This window comes from Andrena cerasifolii, chromosome 1 (assembly GCF_050908995.1).
Source record: "Andrena cerasifolii isolate SP2316 chromosome 1, iyAndCera1_principal, whole genome shotgun sequence".
In the NCBI taxonomy this organism is placed as follows: Eukaryota; Metazoa; Arthropoda; class Insecta; order Hymenoptera; family Andrenidae; genus Andrena; species Andrena cerasifolii.
The window spans coordinates 11,496,431-11,520,421 of NC_135118.1; the positions used below are offsets into that span (position 1 = coordinate 11,496,431).

The 23,991-nt window shown below is 38.6% G+C and overlaps 4 protein-coding genes across 10 annotated transcripts in view; 1 reads left to right on the forward strand and 3 right to left on the reverse strand.

Moving 5' to 3' along the window:
* Window positions 1–23,991, forward strand: part of Brm (ATP-dependent helicase brm) — a 43,530-nt gene that overhangs the window by 1,278 nt on the left and 18,261 nt on the right. For 6 of the 7 annotated variants that reach the window (XM_076820324.1, XM_076820368.1, XM_076820358.1 and 3 more), the window contains exon 1: window positions 226–501. In XM_076820324.1, coding sequence (XP_076676439.1) covers window positions 226–501 — 276 coding nt within the window. Of the gene's footprint in view, window positions 1–207; window positions 502–23,991 lie in introns of those variants that run through there. The other variant, XM_076820314.1, reaches the window with a different exon arrangement.
* On the reverse strand, window positions 2,263–4,353 carry LOC143373286 (uncharacterized). The gene is made up of 6 exons (XM_076820419.1): window positions 4,173–4,353; window positions 3,722–3,855; window positions 3,394–3,656; window positions 2,883–2,988; window positions 2,637–2,788; window positions 2,263–2,533 (listed from the first exon to the last, which is right to left on the reverse strand). The coding sequence occupies exons 1-6, from the start codon at window positions 4,239–4,241 to the stop codon at window positions 2,412–2,414; spliced, it is 846 nt and encodes a 281-aa protein (XP_076676534.1). The 5' UTR covers window positions 4,242–4,353; the 3' UTR covers window positions 2,263–2,411.
* On the reverse strand, window positions 6,503–14,572 carry LOC143366281 (uncharacterized). Its single transcript, XM_076807219.1, has 6 exons — window positions 14,205–14,572; window positions 8,827–8,960; window positions 8,439–8,695; window positions 8,208–8,313; window positions 6,789–6,949; window positions 6,503–6,674 (listed from the first exon to the last, which is right to left on the reverse strand). Exons 1-6 carry the CDS (start codon window positions 14,268–14,270, stop codon window positions 6,556–6,558), a joined length of 843 nt encoding a protein of 280 aa, XP_076663334.1. The 5' UTR covers window positions 14,271–14,572; the 3' UTR covers window positions 6,503–6,555.
* LOC143373274 (uncharacterized) lies at window positions 20,909–23,929 on the reverse strand. Its single transcript, XM_076820393.1, has 6 exons — window positions 23,714–23,929; window positions 22,842–22,975; window positions 22,145–22,407; window positions 21,692–21,800; window positions 21,366–21,517; window positions 20,909–21,222 (listed from the first exon to the last, which is right to left on the reverse strand). Exons 1-6 carry the CDS (start codon window positions 23,912–23,914, stop codon window positions 21,095–21,097), a joined length of 987 nt encoding a protein of 328 aa, XP_076676508.1. The 5' UTR covers window positions 23,915–23,929; the 3' UTR covers window positions 20,909–21,094.

Consider the following 23,991-nt stretch of genomic DNA (forward strand, 5'->3'; position numbering starts at 1 on the left):
AAACTCTAGTCGTTTGGATTAATTTTAAAAAAGTTATGCGATTTTAAAGAGTGTTCGATTATGGCTGTGAGCCACTGTTGACAAAGAAACATCAAGTTTTTGATTCATTTTTAAATCAAAATAAATGAGAAATAAATTATTCTGGACTAAACACAACAGGTTTTCAATTGTTTATTCATTTCAGGAGGCAGTTCACTTTTTACATAGGAGGTGAAGCATAGGAAGATGGCAAGTCCTTCGCCACAGTCGTCTCCCATGCCTCCGCCACAAGCTCCAAGCCCTATGGGGCCGCCTCAGCAGGCACCATCACCGTCTAATCCACAAGGCAGCCCGATGGGGCCACCGCAGCACCACCCTCATAGTCCAACGCAAGCATATCAAGGTGGTCCTCCAATTCCATCTGGTGGTCCACCTATGTCTCAGCCACCTCAGCAACCTCCACCGCAACAGCAGAACTATCCATCTCATCCACAGCAAATGCAACCGAACATGGGTCCACAGGTTAGTAAAATATATTAAATATTCCTTCTGCTCGCATCCAAACTATTTGAAAATTCGCATTAAGTCGGTACTCGATTAAAAAAGTGAAGACCGAGTAAGAGCAATTTGTTAAAACGGTTTTTAACAATGGGAGAATTATAGACTAACTACAAAATTGAGTTTGCTTTGCAAATTTTTACCCGTGATATTTTCATGCTTAATGACATTGTTGTTAAATGCTGTAGTTGATTCTCCCAACACATAAATATGGACAATAAGCTGATATTTACAGAATTAGAATATAGTTTCTATTAAATATGAACTTGCATGGTCACTTAAGGGGACATTCTACTCTCTCGGCTGAAAAATCGGCCACTTTTTGGTGATGGTTTTTATAATGAAATACACACTTAACGTTTTTGAATTTCGGGGGGTATATTGTACCACTCTTGAAATATAAGAAGAAGTGTTTATTGTTTGTTTATTTCATTTGTTTACATATATATTTCGCAGTGAAGTGGGTGGCTTCAGAATTGCTGGCGGTTGAAATTTCGGACGACTGGATCGTGGGAAATAAAAAAACCAAACATATTTCTAATTCGCAGGAGTATGGTTATCTCGCTTTCCGCGAAAGAACAATTTCGGACCGAAATTATTAAAATGGGAGTCGATCAAAGTTGAAAGTACCGAAAAGGGCATTTCTTTTCTGTTAATAGATATAAAATGTGGGAAAATATTAAGAAACCTTAAGATACTTGTGGTTAGGGAGATAGTTATACTCCTGCAGATTTAAAATATGTTCGGTTTCTTTATTTCCGATGATCCAGTCGTCCGAAATTTCAACCGCCAGCAATTCTGCAAACGCCAACTTGACTGCGAAATATTTAAATAACCAAGTAAAATAAACAACAAAGATTTTTTCTTGTATTTCAAGAGTGGGACAATATACCCCCCGCAATTCGAACACGTTAAGTGTGTAATTTCATTATAAAAACCAACACCGAAAAGTGGCGGATTTTTCGACCGAGAGAGTAGAATGTTCCCTTAGGGGGACGTTCCGGTCTCGAGCCTCAAAGACTAGGTGATCTTTAGGAATTAATTAAAGGAAAACTACTATATATAATTTAATGGAACTTTTTGCATTGTATTAAGGATGTCTTAAGTTATAGAAATATATTTTTTGTTTTATAATTAATCATTGCAGACGGCAGTGGGGAGTCGTTAAAGTCAAGGCGTCAAAAAAATCATATAAATCGGTGGGACCTGTATCTCCGAAAGTTATTATCCGATTCGACTGAAACTTTTTTTATTTTGAAGAATATACTTCTGGCTAGGGAGGGGACCAGAACAAATTACAAAATGACATTTTTCTTAGAAAATAACGACACTTGAAGTTTGAAATCACTTTTTCCCTATATTCACCCCTTCAACGCCTTTGAGAATTATAAATTTTCAATTTTTTGTATTTTCTTCTGGCATCCCCCTAGCCAGAAGTATATTCTTCGAAATAAAAAAAGTTTCAGTCGAATCGGATAATAACTTTTGGAAATGCAGGTCCTACCATTTTGAGAACACTGTTTCGAGAAAAACGCATTTAAAGTTTTACGTGAGTGCCGAGTGGCTGGTTGTTACCCATGCATTCGCCGCTACTCAAATGCCTATAACTTCGGGAATTTTACGAATTTTAACAAATCCTTTTAAACACGTATTCCTAAAAGGTTGAACATTCGAAAAACAACGACTTTTAGACGGGAAGGTCCCCTTAATAGAGGCATTGTTCCATTAAAGTTTAAAACTATTTTTATTACAGCACACAATATATCAAATGTTTTTTACATTGTATATAAAAAAAAAAAACGCTTCTGTATAGGCTTTTTAATCTTACACTGTAACTCTGTGTATTTTTACCATGATGCGCAACTTGGTAGGATTCATCTCAAATTTCTATCGATAGCTTTCGAGTCAGCACTTTTAAAAAGGTCAACTAGCTGAGCAGCAATCTGATGATTGCAGGCTGCTATAACCCTTGGCGTTATCAAATCTAATTCCCCACCTGAAATTACATAGTTTTAAGGTTCTGAATTATAGTCGATTTAGAAGAAACATGGTCTCTGGCATATTAGAGTATTAAAGTTGAATTTGTAAGCAATACGTACCAGATGTATCTAGTACTATTCCTCCCGCTTCTTCTATTATCAATTTCCCAGCAGCAACATCCCAGGCGTCTATACTTTCAATATGGTATCCTTCTATTGCACCCATTGCGACATAACACAGTGTAAGAGCAGCAGTGCCCAGTGATCTTATCCTAAAAATGGAAAATTATTTCAAACAATTATCTTCTAATTATTCCAACATTGTTCTTCACATGGTAAAAGTGATTCAAAGTAAAGATACACTACCCATGGGTTCCTTGAATTAACGCATGCATTCTACTATATACAGTGACTAAATAATTTGAGTCTTTGGCAATCCATGGTTCCATTGCGACCAGGGTTTGAGATAGATCTGAAAACAGTTCCATACTTTTATGCACGCGATATGAAATAATTACAAGGATTTGTTGTTCTGATAATAATTTGAATTTTATATCTTTGGCAGTGGCGGATTTAACAGGGTGGCCGATGAGCAGTTGCCACCTGGGCCCCAGCTCAGAAGGCCCGCCAGGGCCCCATCCTTAAAGGAAATTATGATTCTATCCAAAGTACATTATTTTCTGCATTATTACACCGAGCCCGTTTTTAGTAAGCTACCGCTTTATTTCCCCGAAAAATGGGCCCCTCAGAACGTTTACCACCTGGGCCTTTTTTTCTTAAATCCGCCACTGATCTGCGGAAATACATGTTTAAGCCTACTTCAATGAAATTTCATTCGATATGAGCACCAGTCGTTTTTACAGATAAATTTACATACCTGTTACGTCTGATGTCTTTATTGGGCGACCGTTTAAAAAGGCTCCCTTCTGTCTCTTGGCAGAGAAGAATTGCCTCATCAGGGGATTGTACACCATTCCAATTTCTATTTTCTTATTTATGAGCAACGCTAAAGAGATGCATGTGTGTGGGAATCTGTGAACGAAATTTGTTGTCCCATCTATGGGGTCAATGACCCACGTGGGATCATCAGTCAGCTTTGGTAAACATCTTTTCTCAGCAGTCGCTTCCTCGCCAATGAATCTGGAAATTTATTTCCTTAGCGATCCCCTAACTTTCGCAACTACTATCCTCTTTCGAATACATACTTGTGCTGCGGATACATCCTCGACAATTTCTCCTGTAAATCATCCTCTATTTTGCGATCATACTCTGTGACAAGGTCCCAGTCGATCCCTTTGCTTTTTACGCTTTTGTTCAGATTAATAGCACTTTCTATTATCTGAAAGTCCAAGAAAGAACATTTATTTCGCTTAAAAGGATATGACGGGCATTCTCATTCTTTCATTACTAATGCTCTATCCCACAAACAGTTTCTCTGGAATTTAACTTCAAGATGTTCGGAAGCTGAATCACACAGTGTGAGATTTAATTAATTTCCCAAGAGATCACTTCGGTAAAGAACAAAGGAAGCAGTGACCGATCGCTAGTCTTTGGTAAGGCAAACAGTTTTTGTATTCAGAATTCCTTTGATGGCTCTGTGCGACATTTCATTGGATGTTGCAAGCTTTCCTTTATGTATCAGATGTGCACTCGTACTTTTCCCGCGTTTAAAACCAGTCCTTCGGCTACGTTGTAGTACTCCTCGATGTCGTGTGACTCGATCATCCTCTCCGCCAGGTTTACACTTGTACGCTTGAATAACTCGAACAAAAGTTGCCGTCTCGCGCACGTCTACTCGAGATTTCTTGCCTGCACTGACTGACACTGCAACGATGCACTGGCTGGCCTATATAGCGACCAGAATGGAAGAAAGAAAAGAGCGGGGCAGAAAAGCGATAGGTGGGGCGAAAATCTGTTATGTCTGATTTAACGAACGCGCGTAGCATCGCTTCTAATATTGTAGTCGTCTGGCGCAACTGGTTTTATTTTTTCAAACGCGCAGTCAGAGTCTCGAGTGGGACTTACCTCTCTTATTTTTTCGCCCCACTTTGATATTGATTTCCATAGATCATAGTTTGGTTATGAACAGTTACGGGGCACCCCTCCTTTACATCACTCAGCCTTATCAGGACGCTGACACACGATCTGATAAGAGAATGAATCAGATTTTTTTTTTAATACTTGGACAGCAGATTTCGTGCCAATTTTGACCCATTACAGTGCAACTTCGTTCGTACGATTCTCAGAAGAAGAGGTTACCGTAAACTGGGGTGACTTTGCCCGCCGGGGTGGCATTGCCCACTTTTCGGGAGAAACTTTATTTTATTTTATTGCGAAGTGATTAGAGCATATGGTGTTTTTTAATGGACAGCAATAATTTCTCCAAGGTCAAACGAAAATAGAACAATGGCGAATTCAATCATATGGTGATTTTTCAGTCAGAGTAAAAAATTACAGAAATAAATTTTTTTTCCAGGTGCATTTTGTGATCTCCGAACTTTGTGCTGTTGGGAGAAAATGAACCTTAAAATGTCGTATAAAATTGTTACACAATGCTGAGACAGGGCCGGGGAAAATATTGTTTAATTCGTTAACAGTACACTCGGCCAGGATTGGTGCATGGGCTTCGTCAGAAGACACAGAACGGAACTGGCCGAAAGAAGGTGTCAAAATATTTCTCGCGCGAGAGCGGTGTCGAGACGGTTGTAAAATATTTTGACCGCTTAGAGCAGGCCTTCCCAAGTAGGGGAAAACCACTCGTGAAACACATGTTTCGGTTCTCCCTCCAACGCTACGCCTTCAGCTAAGGTGGGACGATTCCTACTACCCTTTCTCCGAGGAGACAGTAACGCCGCTAGGAAGCATGTTGGGGCGCTTTAGGGCGAAAGTACCAAATGTGTAAAGTTTTTATAGATTTCATAGTGACTTAAAAATAGTAGGAAAAATTAAAATTTAAACTAGCATTTCAAAATGACGTAAAAGGAATTTAAAAAAATGTATTACATTCAACGATACAGTAATACAATAATCGTAGCGGTGTCTTTTCATTAGAAAAATATATTCATTTTTATAAAAATTTGACACATTTGGTACTTTCACCCTAAAGCGCCCCAACATGCTTCCTAGCGGCGTTACTGTCTCCTCGGAGAAAGGGTAGCAGGAATAATCCCACCTTAGCTGAAGGCGTAGCGTTGGAGGGAGAACCGAAACGTGTGTTTCAGGAGTGGTTTTCCCCTATTTGGGAAGGCCTGACTTAGAGAAAACGTTGGAAGCCGTCCCGAAAACGAACATAGGGGGACCGGGGTAAAATGAGCTTCCTTAATTTGTTCTTTAACAATAGTATATATTTACAAATTTTGGTGGCGTAATACTTATATGTAATATAAGAATGATAATTATGCACATTCCGATATCGAGGAATGTAAATTCATTTAAAAAATTAGAAATTAATTTTTAGAGACTTGTGTTTTTAGATTTCCGATTTTTAGAGACTAGCGCCTCTGTGGTAAATTTCACCCAGTAGCGCCTCCCGGCGAGTTAACACCGGGCTGTGCGGCCCTACGATATAATATTTTTTCAATGATGAAAAATTGCGAATTGGTATTTATTAAAAACTTTTCATTCATTCGCTCTTATAAAATGAAAGAAAATTCAAATAATTAAAAAAAAAATTGGAGCAGTGGAGCAGCAAAATTTTCCGTGCTCCGGCTCCGCTGCTGCTCCGGGCAAAACCCCATGGCTCCGCGCTCCAGCTCCGAGCTCCGCCTCAATGCTCTGTTTAAAAGCTTCTACGTATATCTTATTACCCAAAAAATTCAAGGTCTAAGCTTGATAATTTTTAAAATATTTCTATTAGGCATATCTGTTCGACTGCATCTGATCGCAACTTTATCCGAGTCAAAATACGAATAGTAGTGAAATAAAACCTCGATATTGCGAGTATTATCACGATTCATTTAATGAAGGTTAAATGAAAACTTCTCTGCTAGGAACTAATTACTTTATTTAATCTCATCGTCGTCAGCGCATTAAGAATAAATTATTTAATTCTCTGGTCCACTCTCTGATCAGCCTCGTAGATAATTCTGACGATCTCCCATGCGACTTTTTCATTGCACGCTCCAACCGCGCGTGGCTTCATGATGTCGATCTTATCTCCTATAATTTAAACAGGATTGACGTAAAGATTTTGTGTTACGCGATATTTACGTTGTTCAGAAATGTGGGGGAAAAATAAAGACACGGGGGAGATTATTTACTGTAGTGATTCACCTGTTTCGCGGTCGACAACGACACCGCCAGCTTCTGTGATTATTAATGACGCCGCGGCAATGTCCCACGTTGAAATACCTGGCCCCTCGATGTAATAGGCTTCCACGATTCCCAATGCAACGTAGCACAAAGTTAACGCTGCCACGCCAAGGGTGCGGATACTTTGCGGGGAAGAAATGAATCGGAATGGATAATATGCTTTAGAAATCTCGCGCAAAATTCATATTTTAGTCCAGACGAGCAGGTGAATAATATCGTCCGAGAGAATAGGGTTGCAGAGTAGAGTTTCAGTAATCGAAAGTAGGTGGGAACGAGAAATTGTTTTTGGTAGATGTGAACATTCGTTTTATCACGAAACAGGGAAATGATAATCCAACAATGCAATTTGAAGGAAAAGCAGTAATTAAGGGGTTGCATCTAGTGTTCCTTCTCGAGAAATTTTATAATTGCTTATTTCTTATTTCTCGAGAAATACTATAATTTCTCGAGAAACTTAAGGCTAGGAAAAATATTATAAATCTCATTTATTTTCGTAAATGAATGTATTAGTAGTTAATCGCGAACGTATAACCACATCTACAATTTATAATACATCTTATTAATAACTCTAGAACCTATATGAATTCCAATAGAAAATCACAGTACAGAAGATTCGATATTATTAACTGCTGAAGGTGCTCTTAAATTCTTATTTAAAAATTTAGAAAAATTGTGTACTAAATTGAGTACCTAATGAGTTTCTTGTGGCTATTAAAGAAGAAATATAGAAAAGAGGAAACAAGATTATTGTATCCCGTATAAAATTTTTGCATGATCCACAATTTCTTTCAAAAGGCTCAAAAGACGCATTTTTTCATTTAACAGCCAAGATGGATAAATAAATTTACCAATTATATTTAATATCGATTTTTTCATTTACACAAGTTTCGTATAAATTAGACAGGAATAATCATTTAGTTAAAGTTCTCCTGTGTTTCTGATAAATATTATCAACATTATTCCAAAAATATAAATTTTGTAATATTTTTTTCAATTTCTCGAGTATTCTCGAGAAATATAATCTCATTTCTGATTTCTCGAGAAACAAAAAATACGGAGAAATCAGGAACACTAGTTATACCTAGTCAGGCGGCCGAAAAGAGGCGAATGCTTGTGAATTTTTTTTGAAAAACCCGAAGCATATATTCTCACAGAACATTTCGCACTTAAAAGCGCAGTTACTTTATTATAAACGTAAATATTTTTCTACGAAAAAATTACCAAATGTCCTTTACATACTGCTCTTTTAAGTGCGAAATGTTCTGTAAGAATATATGCTTCCAGTTTGTCAAAAAAAAATTCACAAACATTCGCCTCTTTTCGGCCGCCTGACTAGGTATAACCCCTTAAAGAAAGAATTAGGTTTGCAGGGAGCCTTACCCCTGTGCTTCTTGAACAACTGCTCTCAGTCTCTCGACCGTCTTCTCCCTCAAATGTTCCACTTTCATGAAACCAGCTTCCATGCAGACTAGAGCTTTCGACAGGTCTGCAAGGACGTAGGGAAACCTTTCTCAGTCATTTGCCTTTCAATTTTCTGTTATTTTTTTCCCCCCTCCCAAGTCGTCAAACTACATCACCAAATGGTCAGTAACCTCCTCCATCCTCTCTTACCTTGAACTTCGGACACCTTAATGGGCTTCCCGTTCAGAAACGCGCCACGTCCCTTCCTTGCGGTGAACAGTTGCTCGAGAACAGGATTATAAACTATACCGATCACCATTTCCTTCTTAATCGCCAGACCGATCACGACGCAAGTGTGTGGGAAACCGTGAATGAAATTCGTGGTACCATCAATAGGATCTATGATCCACGTGGGATCGTCCGTTAACTCTGGAAGTTCCTTCCCAGTCGATTCCTCAGCTATAAATCTGCCGCAGATGTACATTATTCCCCATTTTTTTCCTGAGAAATCTCTTGGCAGTCGAGACTTTGAATTGTTCTTCACTAGGCGGTTCCTTCCACTTGAAACGAAAATGATTTCAGCGGCTGAAATATTTACCTGTGATTTGGGAACTTGGCCTTTAGCGCGCCGATGATAACGTCCTCTATTTTACGATCATACTCCGTCACCAGGTCCCAGTTGCCTAGTTTCTCGTCGACTTTCTTGAGACCGTTGATCGCCGTCTTGAGAATCTTTAGGAGAGAATCGTGTGTAAAGGGGTTACATGTGAGTCAAATATTTGATCAGGGAAGAATGTATTTAAATCTGTCGACAGTGTTCTGCGCTGCGAGGCACAGTGGTTCGAATAGAGGAGAAAAGTAGTTTCTTAAAAGTTAAGTGCACAGAATTATTTCAATACAATTCCATGGTAGGATAGTTGAAGCACCGGAGCAAACAAGAGTTTTCTGTAAATACCATTAATTTGTAAGGAAATTATAATATGGAAGTTCGGGGACAGAACACCTGCAATTTTGAGTTTCAAACGCACTATCTTTCAAGTAAAACTTAAAGTATCTGCAAATTAAAAAGAGAAGCGCAATTTTCTAATTTTATTATGTTCATACTGAACAAATGTATTACAAGAATTAAATCACTGACACCCTCGTTGATTTTAGTAGGGCACAAGTTGAAGAAGGGGGTATTTTTAACAATAGAATCGAAGTTTAATTAGAGATAACTTTTTCGCGACAGCTCGCATCAAGGTAAGACTTAATGCTAAGTAGTGGAGCGTTATACCTTTCAGTACATAACCAACCAGGTTTCTATTCTATTTTTTTCTATAACTCTATCAGTATTTCGAGTATCTTGCTTTCGTTTTTCGTAATATCGAAAAATGTTTTAGATAAAAGATTAATGGTTCATAGGAGGCCATGATTTAATGTAATTAATGTTAAACGGAATCATATATTTTTTAATACATCACTGGATTCAGTTCATCATTTTCTACGGCAAAGTATTAGCCTACTTACGTCGAAAAACTATTAGTTTAGAGGATATTTTAATTTAATCATTAACATTCACATACAAATATCTCCTAAACTAATAGTTTTTCGACATCAGTAGGTTAATGTTTTTTAATAGAGAATGAAAATATGTGACTCCATTAAAGGAAACTTTGTTGACTTTCATATGTCTTCTACACGTACAAATTATTCCAGAACTATAATTACAAATGCATAATTACATTCCTTTTTCGTATTTCATTTAAATTTGAAATATATTTTTTTGCAAATCGCAAAACTATCAGTTTTATTTCTATTATGGAACGTCCCCAACTTTAAGTTCCTTACCTTTCCGTGCACCTCTCAAAACACCCTTAACGCGGATTATTGTTTCACTTTGGATCAGCCATTGTGTTTTTAGTAATTTTTTCATATTTATAATCAGCGACCTCAAAAACCCTGGGGTACCAAATTTTGTAGAAATTGAAGGTTTCACATTGGTGCTATCACATTTTTCTTTGCTATGAGAATTTCCGACCACTGTGCGAGGTTTCTATGCGATTATCTCTGACGCTAGTAGCCGTTGAAATGAATGCCTTTTGGGGGATAATATCGATGAGTAAATCGCAGCAAGTTCGTTTTGCATGGAGGAGTTCACTTTCTGATATTCCTTGGAGGTAAATGTGTTTGTACTTGTATATATTTTTAAAACGTTCGTCACAGTGAATCCGGGGAAGTCTGGGAGAGTCCAGGAAAATTTCACGCGTTTACAGCGTGAAAAGTATTAATTAGAGTTCCGAGCGTAAAGCTGGGGAAACCGGGGAAACCTGTGCGACTGGTAACGTGAGCGATGACTGCGTCACTCCGATTCATAGTATTTTCCTATGCTGTCAATGAGTCCCGCTTTTCTTCTTGCTCACATTCCGTGTACGCGGTAACTAGAACATACTATTTCCTACCATTCACACAATTCTCACCAGTCAACTATGTTTCCGAAATAATTCTGCCTCGGTTTTTTACAATGCTGGAAATTATTTGCACGTATTAGGAGCAGCTTTCAGAATAGCGGTAATTATTTACAAAAGGGTCGTCTTCACTGATTTCGATGCCCTTGAAATTAGGGCTGGGACTAGTGTTCCTGATTTGTCGATACTTTTTTGTTTCTCGAGAAATCAAAAATCAGATCAATCGGAAAGAGCTTTTTTCGTCAGTTATATATATTTTTTTAACTCTTTTAAAAATTTTGTTAATGGAAGTTTGTAGCGCTTATTGCGCCATTAAACTTTTGTTCGAAACATTTTTTTCTGTCTGTTGTACTTTGAGAGTTATACGCGAAAAAGTGGAAGTGCCAATTTGACTTTGAAGTTAGTTTTCACCCCCTTAAAAGGCGATAGGGCCCGAATGAAAGACACCGTTGTTTTTGTTTTGAATCACTCTAAAAACCGACAAAGTTGCGTTCCAATCGGTGAGTCCGGGTTCGCGGTGTTCCCTTGTGAGAAACGCAATCACTGGAGTAGATAATTCTCTATAATTGTTCTGTCCGATGTAACGAACGTCCACTTATCATGTTACCATAATCGCGATCGAGGAGCTGCTAATTTCTACGTAAATACTTGATTCGTTGTAAAAATCTGGCGAGATATTATTAGACTCGACTGTTTGAATTATTTATTTATTTATTTATTCGCCTAGAATATTGTTCGAAAGTAGGGAATGAACACATGCTGCAGCAAAATACGCGCACGTAAACGGTTGTATAAATCATCGTTAATTAGGTTTTCATAGCATTTCTCTAGCAAGAAAGTGATACACACATAGCTTCTATCGAAAAATTTCATAAACTTTCCATCAGTACTTGGTCATTCATTTACATACTACCAGTGCACGTCAGTAAGTCAGATTACCTGCTGTACAATTTTTTAATATAACAAAACTCGATCGAAAACATATCTACTCCATGTTTCAACATAAAAAATACACCCAGCTAAAAACCATCCATCCATTAGAATAAACTAGAGCAGTGATGAGCAACCCGCGGCTCGCGGGCCGTATTTGGCCCGCCAACCGCTGACCTGCGGCCCGCCTGAATATTTGCATATATCTTTTGAACTGTAAAAGATATCGGAATTAATTTTGTGCCAAAAAATAGGATAAAATTATCCCTTTCCAATGTTGTATAATTTTATATTTTTTTATGTTTATTTAATTTTTTTCTTCATTTCTGTTAATTTAATTATGATAAAAGAATTGTTTATGGGGTACTTTATTTAATGCCCTTTTAAGTGGCTTCTGATACAATTGTGTAATCGTTCGTCATCGAGTCGATTACGACGATCATTTTTTAAATTTTCATTTTCGAAAATGGTTGCTCACACGCCTACGTACTGCCAAATAAGCTCGTTATTTGCCTGGAGTGGGTAGCTAGCAATGGAAATTTATTAGCCGGAGAGCAACGCTTATAAAATTCAAGAAGACTAGCATTCTGAAATTTATTCCTTAATTCTGTGTCGTTTTGTAAATCGATTATTTCCATTTGAAATTCTTCGGGAATTCTTTTAGCTTTAGCATTTATATTAAAGGGCGATGGAAAAATATTAAAATTTGTGTGTTTTTTTCCATTGCTAGCTGCCCACTCCAGGCAAATAATGAGCTTATTTGGCAGTACGTGTGCGTGTGAGCAACCATTCTCGAAAATGAAAATTTTAAAATGTGATCACAGTAATCGACTCGGTGACGAACGATTAAATAATTGTATTTGGAGTAGCAGTTTCGAATATCGCAGCCAATATTGTCAATCTCGTTAATGAGAAACAGAATCAAGTACCGCGTTAAGTAAGTTTCAGTGGTTCTTTAAATTCATTTAATTAGAAAAATATACATACGTTTATATTATAATATGTAACTATATATATTACTGTGCATATATTGCTAATAAACAGTACATCAAATTTAAAAAAAAAAGTTTTATTGTAAATCAATGTCAGGAATAACAAATTCAGCCCATAAATTAAAATTCTTGGATTAGTTATATTTATGTATTTAATATTGCGGCCCGCGTAGAGTAGTAGGTTTCCACTTGTGGCCCACTTCGGACAAAAGGTTGCTCACCACTGAACTAGAGTACCTTTCATATGACTTCCATAGTATACACTTCACTTGTCCATCAGTAAATAGAGGGATGGATCAAAAAAGCGTTCACATGAATGTTTCCATTCTTTCCAGTGCTGGATCCACTTTTAACTTTACATCAGTATATTACAAAATCACCAACAGATAGATCCAGGGCCGGCGGAGCATTATGCAAGTTATGCGCCGCATAAGGGCGCCAGCCGAAGGGGGCGCTAAAAAACTATATCGTACGCTTAATAATAAAAGAATCCAACTCTCACATAAGCAAAATGTAAATGTAATTCTATTTTTTATTGTACCCCGTAAAGACAAATATTAAATAGAAAACAGTTGCAAAAAGAGTGACCCAAAAGTGAGGCCTTTTTAGCCTCTTTTGGTCCCACGATTTTGGAACTGCATTTTCTGCCAAATAATACCTTATGATGAGACGTCAATCACGCGAAATTTCCAAGTTGAGGTGACAATTAGTTTCTGAGATATGGGAGGTGAAAAATTAAAAAAAAATATCAATCAAAAAATATAAATGTCTGTGTAGTGAGTGTTTTTTTTTTTAAATATATCGTCCACCCTATTGAATCGGTCATCGTGAGTTTTGCTGACTGCTAATAACGAATTAGAACTTAGATTATCAAAATTCACAAAAAAAAATAAATAACATAAATTTCTGTGTAGGTGGGTGCTTTTTAAATATAACGTCAACCATGTTGAATCGGCTATTGCGAATTTTGGAAATCTAAGTTCAAATTCTTTGTTAGCAGTCAGTAAAACCCCTGCAAATAATTGTTTAAATTATCGGACTGACATAAAAGTCCGTATGTCGAAGCGTAACGAATTTTTCCCTCTTTAACCTCCCATATCTCAGAAGCTAATTGTCACCTGAACTTGAAAATGTCGTGTGATTGATGTCACATCGCAAGGTATCGTTTCGCATAAAATTCAATTCCAAATTCATGGGACCAAAAGGGGGCTATTTCCTAGGTCACTTTGGGAGCGCGAAAACATTTCTTTAATAAGGGCGCGAACCACCCTCGCGCCGGCCCTGCATAGATCCCATTAAATCAACGGAACATCTCTATCTACCTAAATCTTCCCAATACGAGTACCTACTGCTGTGCAAAATATTCGGTCAGTGCAAAGTCTTAAAAGTGGAAATATATTACAAATTGTTTAATCAAAGTATTTTCCTTGGCTATCCATGACCTTTCGCCAGATCTGGCAAGAGTACAGGTAGGTGCGGTGAGAAAAGTCATTTCCGTAGAATTAGCATCAGCGGACAGTGAGCGAACGAACTTTTGCACCCACCTGATAAATACTCTGTGACCGTCTGGGATCATCCTACGTGGAACGGGATAAATAGTTGCTTACTTGAGCGGCGTCGTGGGTGAGCTTGATGGCGAAGTCATAGTAGACGTCCTCGGCGTAGCGTGCCATGTCCTCGCAGCCTCCTGGTGAACAACGAACGCGAGATCCTCGACGCGGAAACGCATCGGCGGTTACTGCGTCTGACGAGCTGGCACCGCGTACTTTTTATTCGAATTGACTCGGAACGCGTTGCAGGAACGACTCCTCAAGGCTGCCTGGATTCATCGATATATTCGCGTTCTCCAATGTTGCGCGGTTTTCGGCCCACCTTCAGGGTTTTCCGCCTCGCCGAGGCGGACGGGTACTCTTTCGGATCCTTGCGCCGAGATAACGAGGCTGACGCTCGGTTACGTGATTCGATGCTGCGATTAATTTGGTAAATATACGAACCCCGACGGCGACGAAGGACGGGTATGATTTATTCGAGATAAAACAATCGCCGGGCTGATACTATGCTTCTTTCCCTTGCTTCTTGAGTAGTGTACATCGCGTTGCGCTTCGGGGCCAATGGAATGCGGATTTGATAACGCCGCTTCGGTGCCAGACGCATAGATACCAATTCGCAGGATTTTGTGCAGGAAAATGCCAGCTCGTGTGACTTTATTACTTTGTTTTGAGCTTCGCTTCCGAAGTTTACGATCGGGATTGCTGAGAAACGAGAGTTGCAGGTGTAATTTATGAATTGAACAGTAGAATTGATGATTGGAAGAGCACTGGAATGGTAAAGGAGGATGAATTTGGGTGCTGCTTTATTTTATTGGTCGCTTAAAGGCGGGGTCACAGGTATCAGGTCGGTCAGTGTCAATGGGGTTTTTGTTTCAGTGCCAGTAACTGGCACGGACAAGTGTGAACTGCTCCATTCCAAAACAGGGAAACGATGTGTTTCACGACTGGCACTGGCGACACTGAATCGCCACGGAACCGACGTGTGAATCCACCTTAAAGTCACTTTACCCCACTCCGAATTATGGTGGACTGGGTGGGGATAGTCGAATGATGGGGAGATAATGCTACGAAGTGGCCTTGAGCAACCATTAATTTTATCTTGAGTATAATTTTTCAGGTGGGGTAAGGAGACCGTTAATTTTTTTTTATAATTAATTGTCAATGCAGCTTACAGTCGCATCGGAAAGTACGTCGACACTCTTTAAGATCGCATAACTTCTTTAAAATTAGTCCTAACGACTTGAGTTTTTTTTTAGAAGCTGGCGGAATTAGGTTTCTAGGTGACGTGTTTCGTCGTTTTGAAAAAAATTGCAATTGGTCGGAATAGCGATGAAAATAGTGAAGGTTGTTTTTCTCAAATTTTTTTCTAAGCCTGTAATATAAATTAAAAAAAAAAAACGTTTGTAGATTGAAGTAAGTTGTATACATGCTGAAAATTTCATCTAAATTGGTTAACGTTGCTCTGAGGTATAAACGCTTAAAGATCGCAGAATGAGGTCGAAAACCGCTGATATCGAGAATTTCTTGATTTTTGACACTCTTTAAGATCGCATAACTTTTTTAAAATTAGTCCTAACGACTTGATTTTTTTTAGAAGCTAGCGGAATTAGTTTTCTGGGTGACGTGTTTCGTCGTTTTGAAAAAATTGCAACTGGGCGGAATAGCGATGAAAATAGTGAAGGTCGTTTTTTTTTCAAATTTTTTTTCTGAGCCTTTAATGAAAATTAAAAAAAAAACCGTTTGTAGATTGAAGTACGTTGTATACATGCTGAAAATTTCATCTAAATCGGTTAACGTTGCTCTGAGCCATAAACGTTTAAAGATCGCAGAATAAGGTCGAAAACCGCGAAATTCCCGAAATCAGCGATTTTTTCTCGGAAAAAAAATTGAAAAAAAAAACGACCTCACTATTTTCATCGCTTTCCGACCAGTTGCAATTTTTTGAAAACGACGAAACACGGCACCTAGAAAACTAATTCCGCTAGCATTAAAAAAAAACTGAACTCGTTTGGACCAATTTTAAAAAAGTTATGCGATTTTAAAGAGTGTCAACTTACTTTCCGATGCGACTGTATATCATTATTCCGTACGAAATTGACAGATTTAGAATTTTAGAAAAATAGAAATTTTTAAGAATACATTTTATGTAAACTAAGCAGTCGACAATTAAAAATATGAAAACTCGTTAATTGCTGAAACCAAATAGCACTCGTTCAAAACTATCTCGATTGAAAAAAAACTACGTCAACTATTTAAAGTGCAAGGGAAAGCGAGTCGCCTCTATATAGGCACGTTTTCGAACCAATAGGACCGGAATGATAATTTCATCTAAAAAATCGTTTTGACTAGAAGTTTTAGGTTTATCGATTTTGCCATAGTTGCGAAAACTCATTCTATCTTTGGAATGATATAAAGTCCCTTAAATTGCTGCGCTGGCTTTGATTAATATCAAGCCTGTAGCTTGGATTCTACTTTGACTCACAAAAATACGGGCCAATCGACCACATTATAAATTTTTTTTCTTTTACGTTTCATTAGAATCTCTATCGTGGAATATCGCGTGTGAATCCTTCGCTCCTTCGCACGTAGAGTTTTTCAGATATCATTTCCTTACAACACGTTTATTATGAAAGCATCAAGATGATTATCAGCGTGGTCATTAAATTTCCAAGGAGGTTTTTATTCTGCAACCAATGTCTAAGGGTACGCGGTTAAAAGACTGTGCCAAGGTGAATTACTAAGGCTCGATTGCACTTTCACACCAACTGATCAACTTTGCCATGCGTCTAGCTCAATCAGTGTATTATTGGTTATTTCTGTTTTACTCTAGGGAGACGTGCAAAACGATCAAATAATACGGAGCTACCGATAATATCTGAATGGAAAATCTACGATTGGATTTATGATATTTGCATGCGTCAAACGAGATTGCGTGTTGGGAAATCTCAGGTATTGCCACCTGCTGTATCCTTGAGATTTTCCGAACGACACACGCCCGATCCATTTTGAATTTCTAATATTATATTGTTAGAAGGCGTATAGCCTTTTTGAGTCACCTAATTATCAGACATCGTTCATTTAATTTTGGATTTTTTTTTCAATCCAGTTGCCCTGATATACAGGGTGAGCTAAAAGTCCCGAAGGTTTTTAAAAACAATTCTCATCCCATAATTATTTTACTAAAGTTCCTTAATAAATCCTTATCCAATTAAATTAGAAAGACAATAATTTGATTACCTTTCTGAACACTTCTGTGACGCATGACCCATCCTATATTACTACATTTAATTCAATATCTAAAATACTTAACGGGCTACGTACACCTAGGACTAGAAAAGTCAGTGTAAATTTAGACAATTTTTTTTTTCATTGACGATACTTTTTAATTTAAAAATCTTTATATGCATCTTAAAATACATAGTTTAATATAACAATTGTGTAAATAAAATGGTATTTTAGAAAACGGTAACCAATAAATCTCGAGAACTAGTGCACCGATTGATATTTTTAAAATCGGCTACGACAAAAACTAGATTTTTTATGTATTTTAAGAGAAAGTTTTCTGTTTCGGATAAAAACTATCGGGAATATTTTCGCGGAAGCTGTTCAGGAAGAATTCCCTGAAGGAAACAGCCATTCCACATTCAATCTTCTTAGTTTTCGAATTAAATTCACACAATTTTCGCATTAAAACTTATATTTTAAGGTGCAGATAAAGATTTTTGAATTAAAAAATATTTTCACTGAAAAAAAATTGTCAATGTCCACCCTGGTTTTTCTAGTCCTAGGTGTTCGCAGCTTCTTAACCCTCCGTGGTCACACCTCATAATCACAAATTGATCAGATGGAGTTCACTGCACCCGAGCGTCATTTTTGAGTTACCATTTCGGTATTTTTACATGTCTTAACTTTTGAGTGATAATTGTTCGTTCGTAACACTCGTACAGTTATGCTCTAAATAGTATTATTCTAGGAATGTACATTTTTATACGATGAAATTTATAGTTCAAGAAGAGCGATTTTTCACAGCTGTGAAAAAAGCGATATTTTTTTTGCGATAAATCCCTTTTGGAAGTCGTGAAGGCGCGACATTTGAACTGGAAAATTGCTCTTGGGGTGGGATAAATCCCGCGTGACCTCGAAGTGTTAAGTATATTTTACATTAAACGTAATCCGTGTCGTATTAATTTATTCCAAAATTCCTCAGAGATTTGGTTCCCCTGATTGCCTGGAACAGTGCATTAATAGAAACGTATGCCTTCATTCACTCGTTGCGCAAGGTCTACGTGTCTTTATTGAACTTTTTGCTGAACATTTTTGCGTCGCCGGTGATGCTCGTTCAGCCGTAAAATTTCGCAATTGATTCTAGGTACACCTCGTGAATTATTGCACTTCCTTGGCCAGCCTTCGATCGCGCCTTCACTGCTCCACTGTGTCTAATCGCCGTACTACATGCAAACGGTTCACCGTAGCGTGTTTCTTTCGAACTTAGGCTCGTCGAACCAGGTGACTCACCCGGTACATACATCACGCGCGCGGAGGCTCGACTCGACTCATAATTGTGCGACTTTTTGCGAATTTAATCAGCTACATCGCACTGTTTATTATTCAATTCCGTTCCCGAGACGTTGGCTTTGGCTTCTTGGAATCTGTGCTCCTCGTTGCGAAGTTACGCAACGGATTCGTTGCCTATTCATTTCTCAAGGTGTAAACGTATCGACAACGGGAAATCCACCTAACCACGATGCTTGGAAAGCAAACTCTTCTATACCCAAGCAGGTGTAACGCGACTGGAATGAAGATACGTTCGATTTTTATGAACCCTTCTGTTGTATTCCGTATTTTTCGTATTACTTTTATTTTATTAAATAACTTTATACAAATAACGGAAACTAAGACGATTACAGATAAATACTAGATTATAGATTCAGAACTAGATTCTCGTGTCCAGACTATTCGGACTGAAGTGCTCAAGTGCTTCTGACTGGAAGAATTGCGTGTAATATATATATATGTACGGTTTTCGGTAAGCTGAAAAGTGGGGGTTGTCCTGAGTTTAACGGTCGTTAAGGGATGAGGCATAGAGATCGAGGTTCAAGGATGAGTAATAGGGTACGGATAAGGTCATAGAAGAAGGACTTCAGGATGCTTACTATTGCTATCTGGAAAACTAACGCGCTGACTAATACTTTATATAGATTTAAATGACGTTGGTATACAACACTTCTTTGTTCTATAGAAAACCTTAGTCTTCTAGGATGCCTTTGTCTTCTGGGCTCGATTTCATCCAAATAACAATCGTCCAGGACGGAATATGGGATATTTCTTTGCTAATTGGTTATTTGAATTGCCTGCTAATTATTTGGACCATCCATGATAATTAGCTAGGTTCCTTGTGTCTGTTAGAAGGGGAGACTGGGGCAGATTTTAACAAAAAAGTTTTCACAGTTTTTCCTCGAAAGTGTCTTCCTCAATCAGGCAATAATTTACGCGATTTACTACTTACATATGTGGTGAATTAATTGCGTGAAGGTACGTGACAAAATCTTGGACACTTACAAGGAATGATACCGAGTCCGAAAATTCAAAAAATTCTGAAACTTTGTGGAGAATTATATGTAGAGAATTTCCTCCTGATTACAACGCAATTTTTTTTGCTGCCCAAAATCACACTAACGGGGTGAAATTAACCCCTGAAGATTCGGCTATTTTCCGATTCTATTTTCTAACTCGCAATGTGTAAGATAACGAAAAGAAATTTCAAGACAAAAGTTACTTCTTTTAATTAGATCTATCAAATGGTAAAAGTTTTATCAATTGTTTAAACAATTAGAAAAAAAGTTATAAACGAAAATATTAATGTTTTCTAAAATTCGTTGTTTCACGTGAAATCTGAACTGGACTTTTAAATAATTATGAAACAGCATAATCCATATTTTTTTCCATGCAATTTCAACTTTCGTTGTATGCAGTTCTCGGATGCTGTGGGTTACCAGATTTGTCGTTCAAAAGATTTTCCTTATTTTACAATTTACCCCGTGTTACGATCTGCCCCGGTCTCCTCTAATGTAGGTTTTTGATAAATCAGCTAAGCTACAGTCGAAACAATGTCTGTTGACTGAGGTGGGTCTTTTGATACGCCCTCTTCCCAGGCTATTTCTAGTATCTTCGCGAAAAAGATCTCGTAAACTACTGAGAGTTAAAATTCAGCTGAAATGCCAATTGTTATCTCGCGTGATTTTTCATTGCATAATAACTCGCGTCGATCTGTGAGACCGTGTTTCACGCGTTGAAGATACGATATTTATTCTGTATATTTCCATAAAATTAATTTTTAATATTTATTCAGGATTATAATACAATAAAAAAAAAATACTGAAACTAATTTGGAAAATATATATTTCTTTCATTGCTAATCTTCCGAAACATTCTTCAATAATTTGAACTTAAAACTACATTCCGGGGGTGTACTTACCGTATAATCTCCCTCGGTTTTGCGGACCGAAAAATATCTGTATAAAAGTGTGTAACGCACAAAAGTGTGCGGAAAGCTACTGTTGTTGTCCTAAGAACTATTTAGGAAAGTACAAGGCGCGGGAGACCGGGGCTATTAATGCTTTCTGAAAAATTAGCGAATTTTTTATTCGCCGGTCTGTGAGACCAGCACGCGAGTTCAGGAAGGTCAAGGATGGATTAATTTATCGCTATCAATCTCTGAGGTACACCTGTCACTCGACTCATCGCGATTCTCCACGGGAAAGTATGGTATTCAATGTTCATTTTTTATTTTTTCAAAACGATCGAAGTTGTCAAAAATGCAACGCTATTTCTATGTCATCTATGACTACCCAATAATTGATCAACGAACGTTGTCTGTGTGACGTGTAATTTAAAAAGATGTATCTTCGAATTTTACACTTCTTCGGAGAACATAAATTCCGGTGTCGTCAGCTTCTTGTCAGCCTCTTTCTTAATACCTTCAGGTCTGTGTCGATTATCAGTTGCTGTAATTTCGACGCGAGCTCGGCGTTGCCTGCTGCGATCGTATCCGGCTTCATGACATCGTATTTGTCTCCTAGAGAAAATTTATTTCAAGATAAACAGGGATAGCTCTTGCATTTTATCAGTAGTTTAGAAAATCAATGTTTCATAGTAGCAGGGTGAGAAGTTCTTGAAAAATCTTCTACTTTCCTCTTCCTCTGTACTTTCTCGTTGTACCTTTTGCGTTCAACACTGTTCCTCCTGCTTCGCGAACGATTAAAATTCCTGCAGCAACGTCCCAAGGCTTGAGGGGGTCCATTTGAAAGCCATCCAATGCGCCTCTCGCCACGTGCGCCAATCCCATCGCTGCTGATCCCAGATATCTCACCCTAAAAACGCAAAAAAAAAACGAACCAATTCGCTGTATTCTCCAGCACCCGTACTAAATTTTTTTCATACAGTTTCTCTCCTGATTTTTCCAAAGTTTACCCTAAATCGTGCATCCCGCTTCTATCAGAAACATTCAAGAGTATTTCATGGAAGAAGAAGAAACGAATTCTCACCCTCTGGTGGCTTGAATACAAGCCTCGAATCTGCCCATCCTAACGTCCCGATTCTTCCCCGGAAATCGTAGCGAGGCCAGTTCGATCTCTATCAAAGCCTCCTTCAGTTCTGCAACAGGCATAACTCGCGTGAAAAAGTTAGATCGGTCTCGGCGATCTCTAACAGGATTATCGCGCCTGTTCTTTTTTTTTTGCGCGGTACGAATAATGAAAATTACGAAAGGAAGCTCGTGATCGCTCTTGGCTGTTTTAAAACGATTAGAAACTACTATTTAGAAATTGCCAGTTCAGAGTTCTGCGACCGTTGTTGCGTTGTAAATGTTCACGATACCTAAGAGCATGGCGAATGGATCAAGTAGTTCCTATTGAATGATCGCTGTCTCGAATTGGAAGTATGTATTAAAGAATCCCGCGGCAGAATGTCAATTAAAAAATATAGAAGCGGATAATTACCAGCGACGCAGGAGCTCCTGATGGGCTTCTCGTTCAGAAAGGCGCCCTGTCCCTTGACCGCGGTGTACAAGTCCGAGACTATCGGATTGTAAATGATTCCCACCACCACTTCCTTGCAAACGGTCAGACCAAGAGAGATACAGGTTTGTGGGAATGAATTTATGTAATTTACAGTCCCGTCTATGGGATCCAGGATCCAGGTCGGCTTATCCGTCAACACGGGCTTTTCTTTCGCGTCGGCCATGCTCTCCTCGCCGATAAATCTGCAATATTTTGTGCCCAGCTGCGTTCTTAAAGACTGTCGAGATTGTTCAGGTAAATTAAAGATTGCTGAGAGGGATATGAGATAACGGACACCGACAGGTTTCAAAACAAATTCGCGTGTTCGATTGCCATCGATTTGCCAGCTTTTTTCTATAAGGATTTTGTAAAGAATATGCACATATACAGTAATCTGCAGCTACAATAATTAATGATATCAATTAGGTCGATACGAGAATTGATTCTAGAACCGCTTCGGGACCGATATAGAACCGAAGAAATAACGATTATAGAACCGATACGAGGAAGGAAATAGGAACCGTAACTGAAACAGATTATAGTTGGAAAGTTCAGTTCTTCATAACCGTTTGGAGAACCGAAATTGATATTATAACAGTTTTCAAGCCCTGCCTGGAAAGAAAATTTTCTAACTCACTCGTGATCGGGGAACTTCGCTTTCAGACCACTGATCAGCAGCTCTTCAATTTTCTTGTCATAGTCCGTCACCAAATCCCACTCGTGGGCCTTGGTCTCCACGACCTTCTCCCCTTCGAAGCCACATTTGAACGTCTGGCGGGAAAAAGCAGCGAAGTTAGAGGCGAGCTAACGAAAGCCGCGATCTTTCAAATCTCTGTCACTTATCTCACTCGGATTTGTCTGATAAGAACTTCGTGATAGGCACAGGGGCAAATAACTGACGCGTGACTAACTCCGTTTTGCGGTACATTCGGCCTGTCTTTGCCTTCGTTCAATCTGATATTAAACACTTGTTTCCGATATCATAAGAAAGGATCAAATGCTCGTGCGTCAATGAACTAAGCGAATAATTCCTAGGTATTGATCTTACGAAGAAGCAAGGTTTCATTTGGCAGGTGGCAAGTGTCGCAGTTTCAATGCGCAAAGGTTCAACCCAGCAGACTCCTTGTGTCATCCTAAAATCAAATTCATATTTACCCTTGAATTAGACAAACCCGAGTACAGATAGAAAAAGAATCTGAAACCATAGCTGGGCTGTCTCCGGGGGAAGATAAGGATCCCTGTTTCTTGACAAGGCTTCACTTCGGAAGCCATCTGTTTACCCTAATAGATAACACTTAACATCCACGGAACATTCGATCGCCTTACCAAGAAACTGAGCTGAAACGTGAAAGGAACAAAGGCACCGGGTGCTTAAGGCAAATGTCCAGTTTGCCCGCTTCTTTTTGGCCCTGAGGTATTCCCCGAAGATCTTCCGTCTCCCCCTGCTCTGTTCGCTACGTGGTAGCGGCAAGAAATAGTTCGCTGAAAGGAGGAAACGCCGTGACTCACCTCGCCAGTCTTCAGGACCAGCTCCTTGGCGAACTCGAAGTAGTTCTTGATGTCTGGCTCGCTGGACATGTTCACCGATGTCGAGGCTCTCAACCACACGACTGGTCGATCGAACGCGCAGTCCGCATGACGAGATCCGCTTATCTTTGTAGTCAGCGATATAGAATCGCGCAAGCGGCATAGGTAGCTGAACCTAAACATTCGGGAGCAGAGAGGCTGAACTTTTTATCCGCGGCACCGCCTCGGGCGAGTAAAGTTTGAAGTTAGCGGCTGAGTGG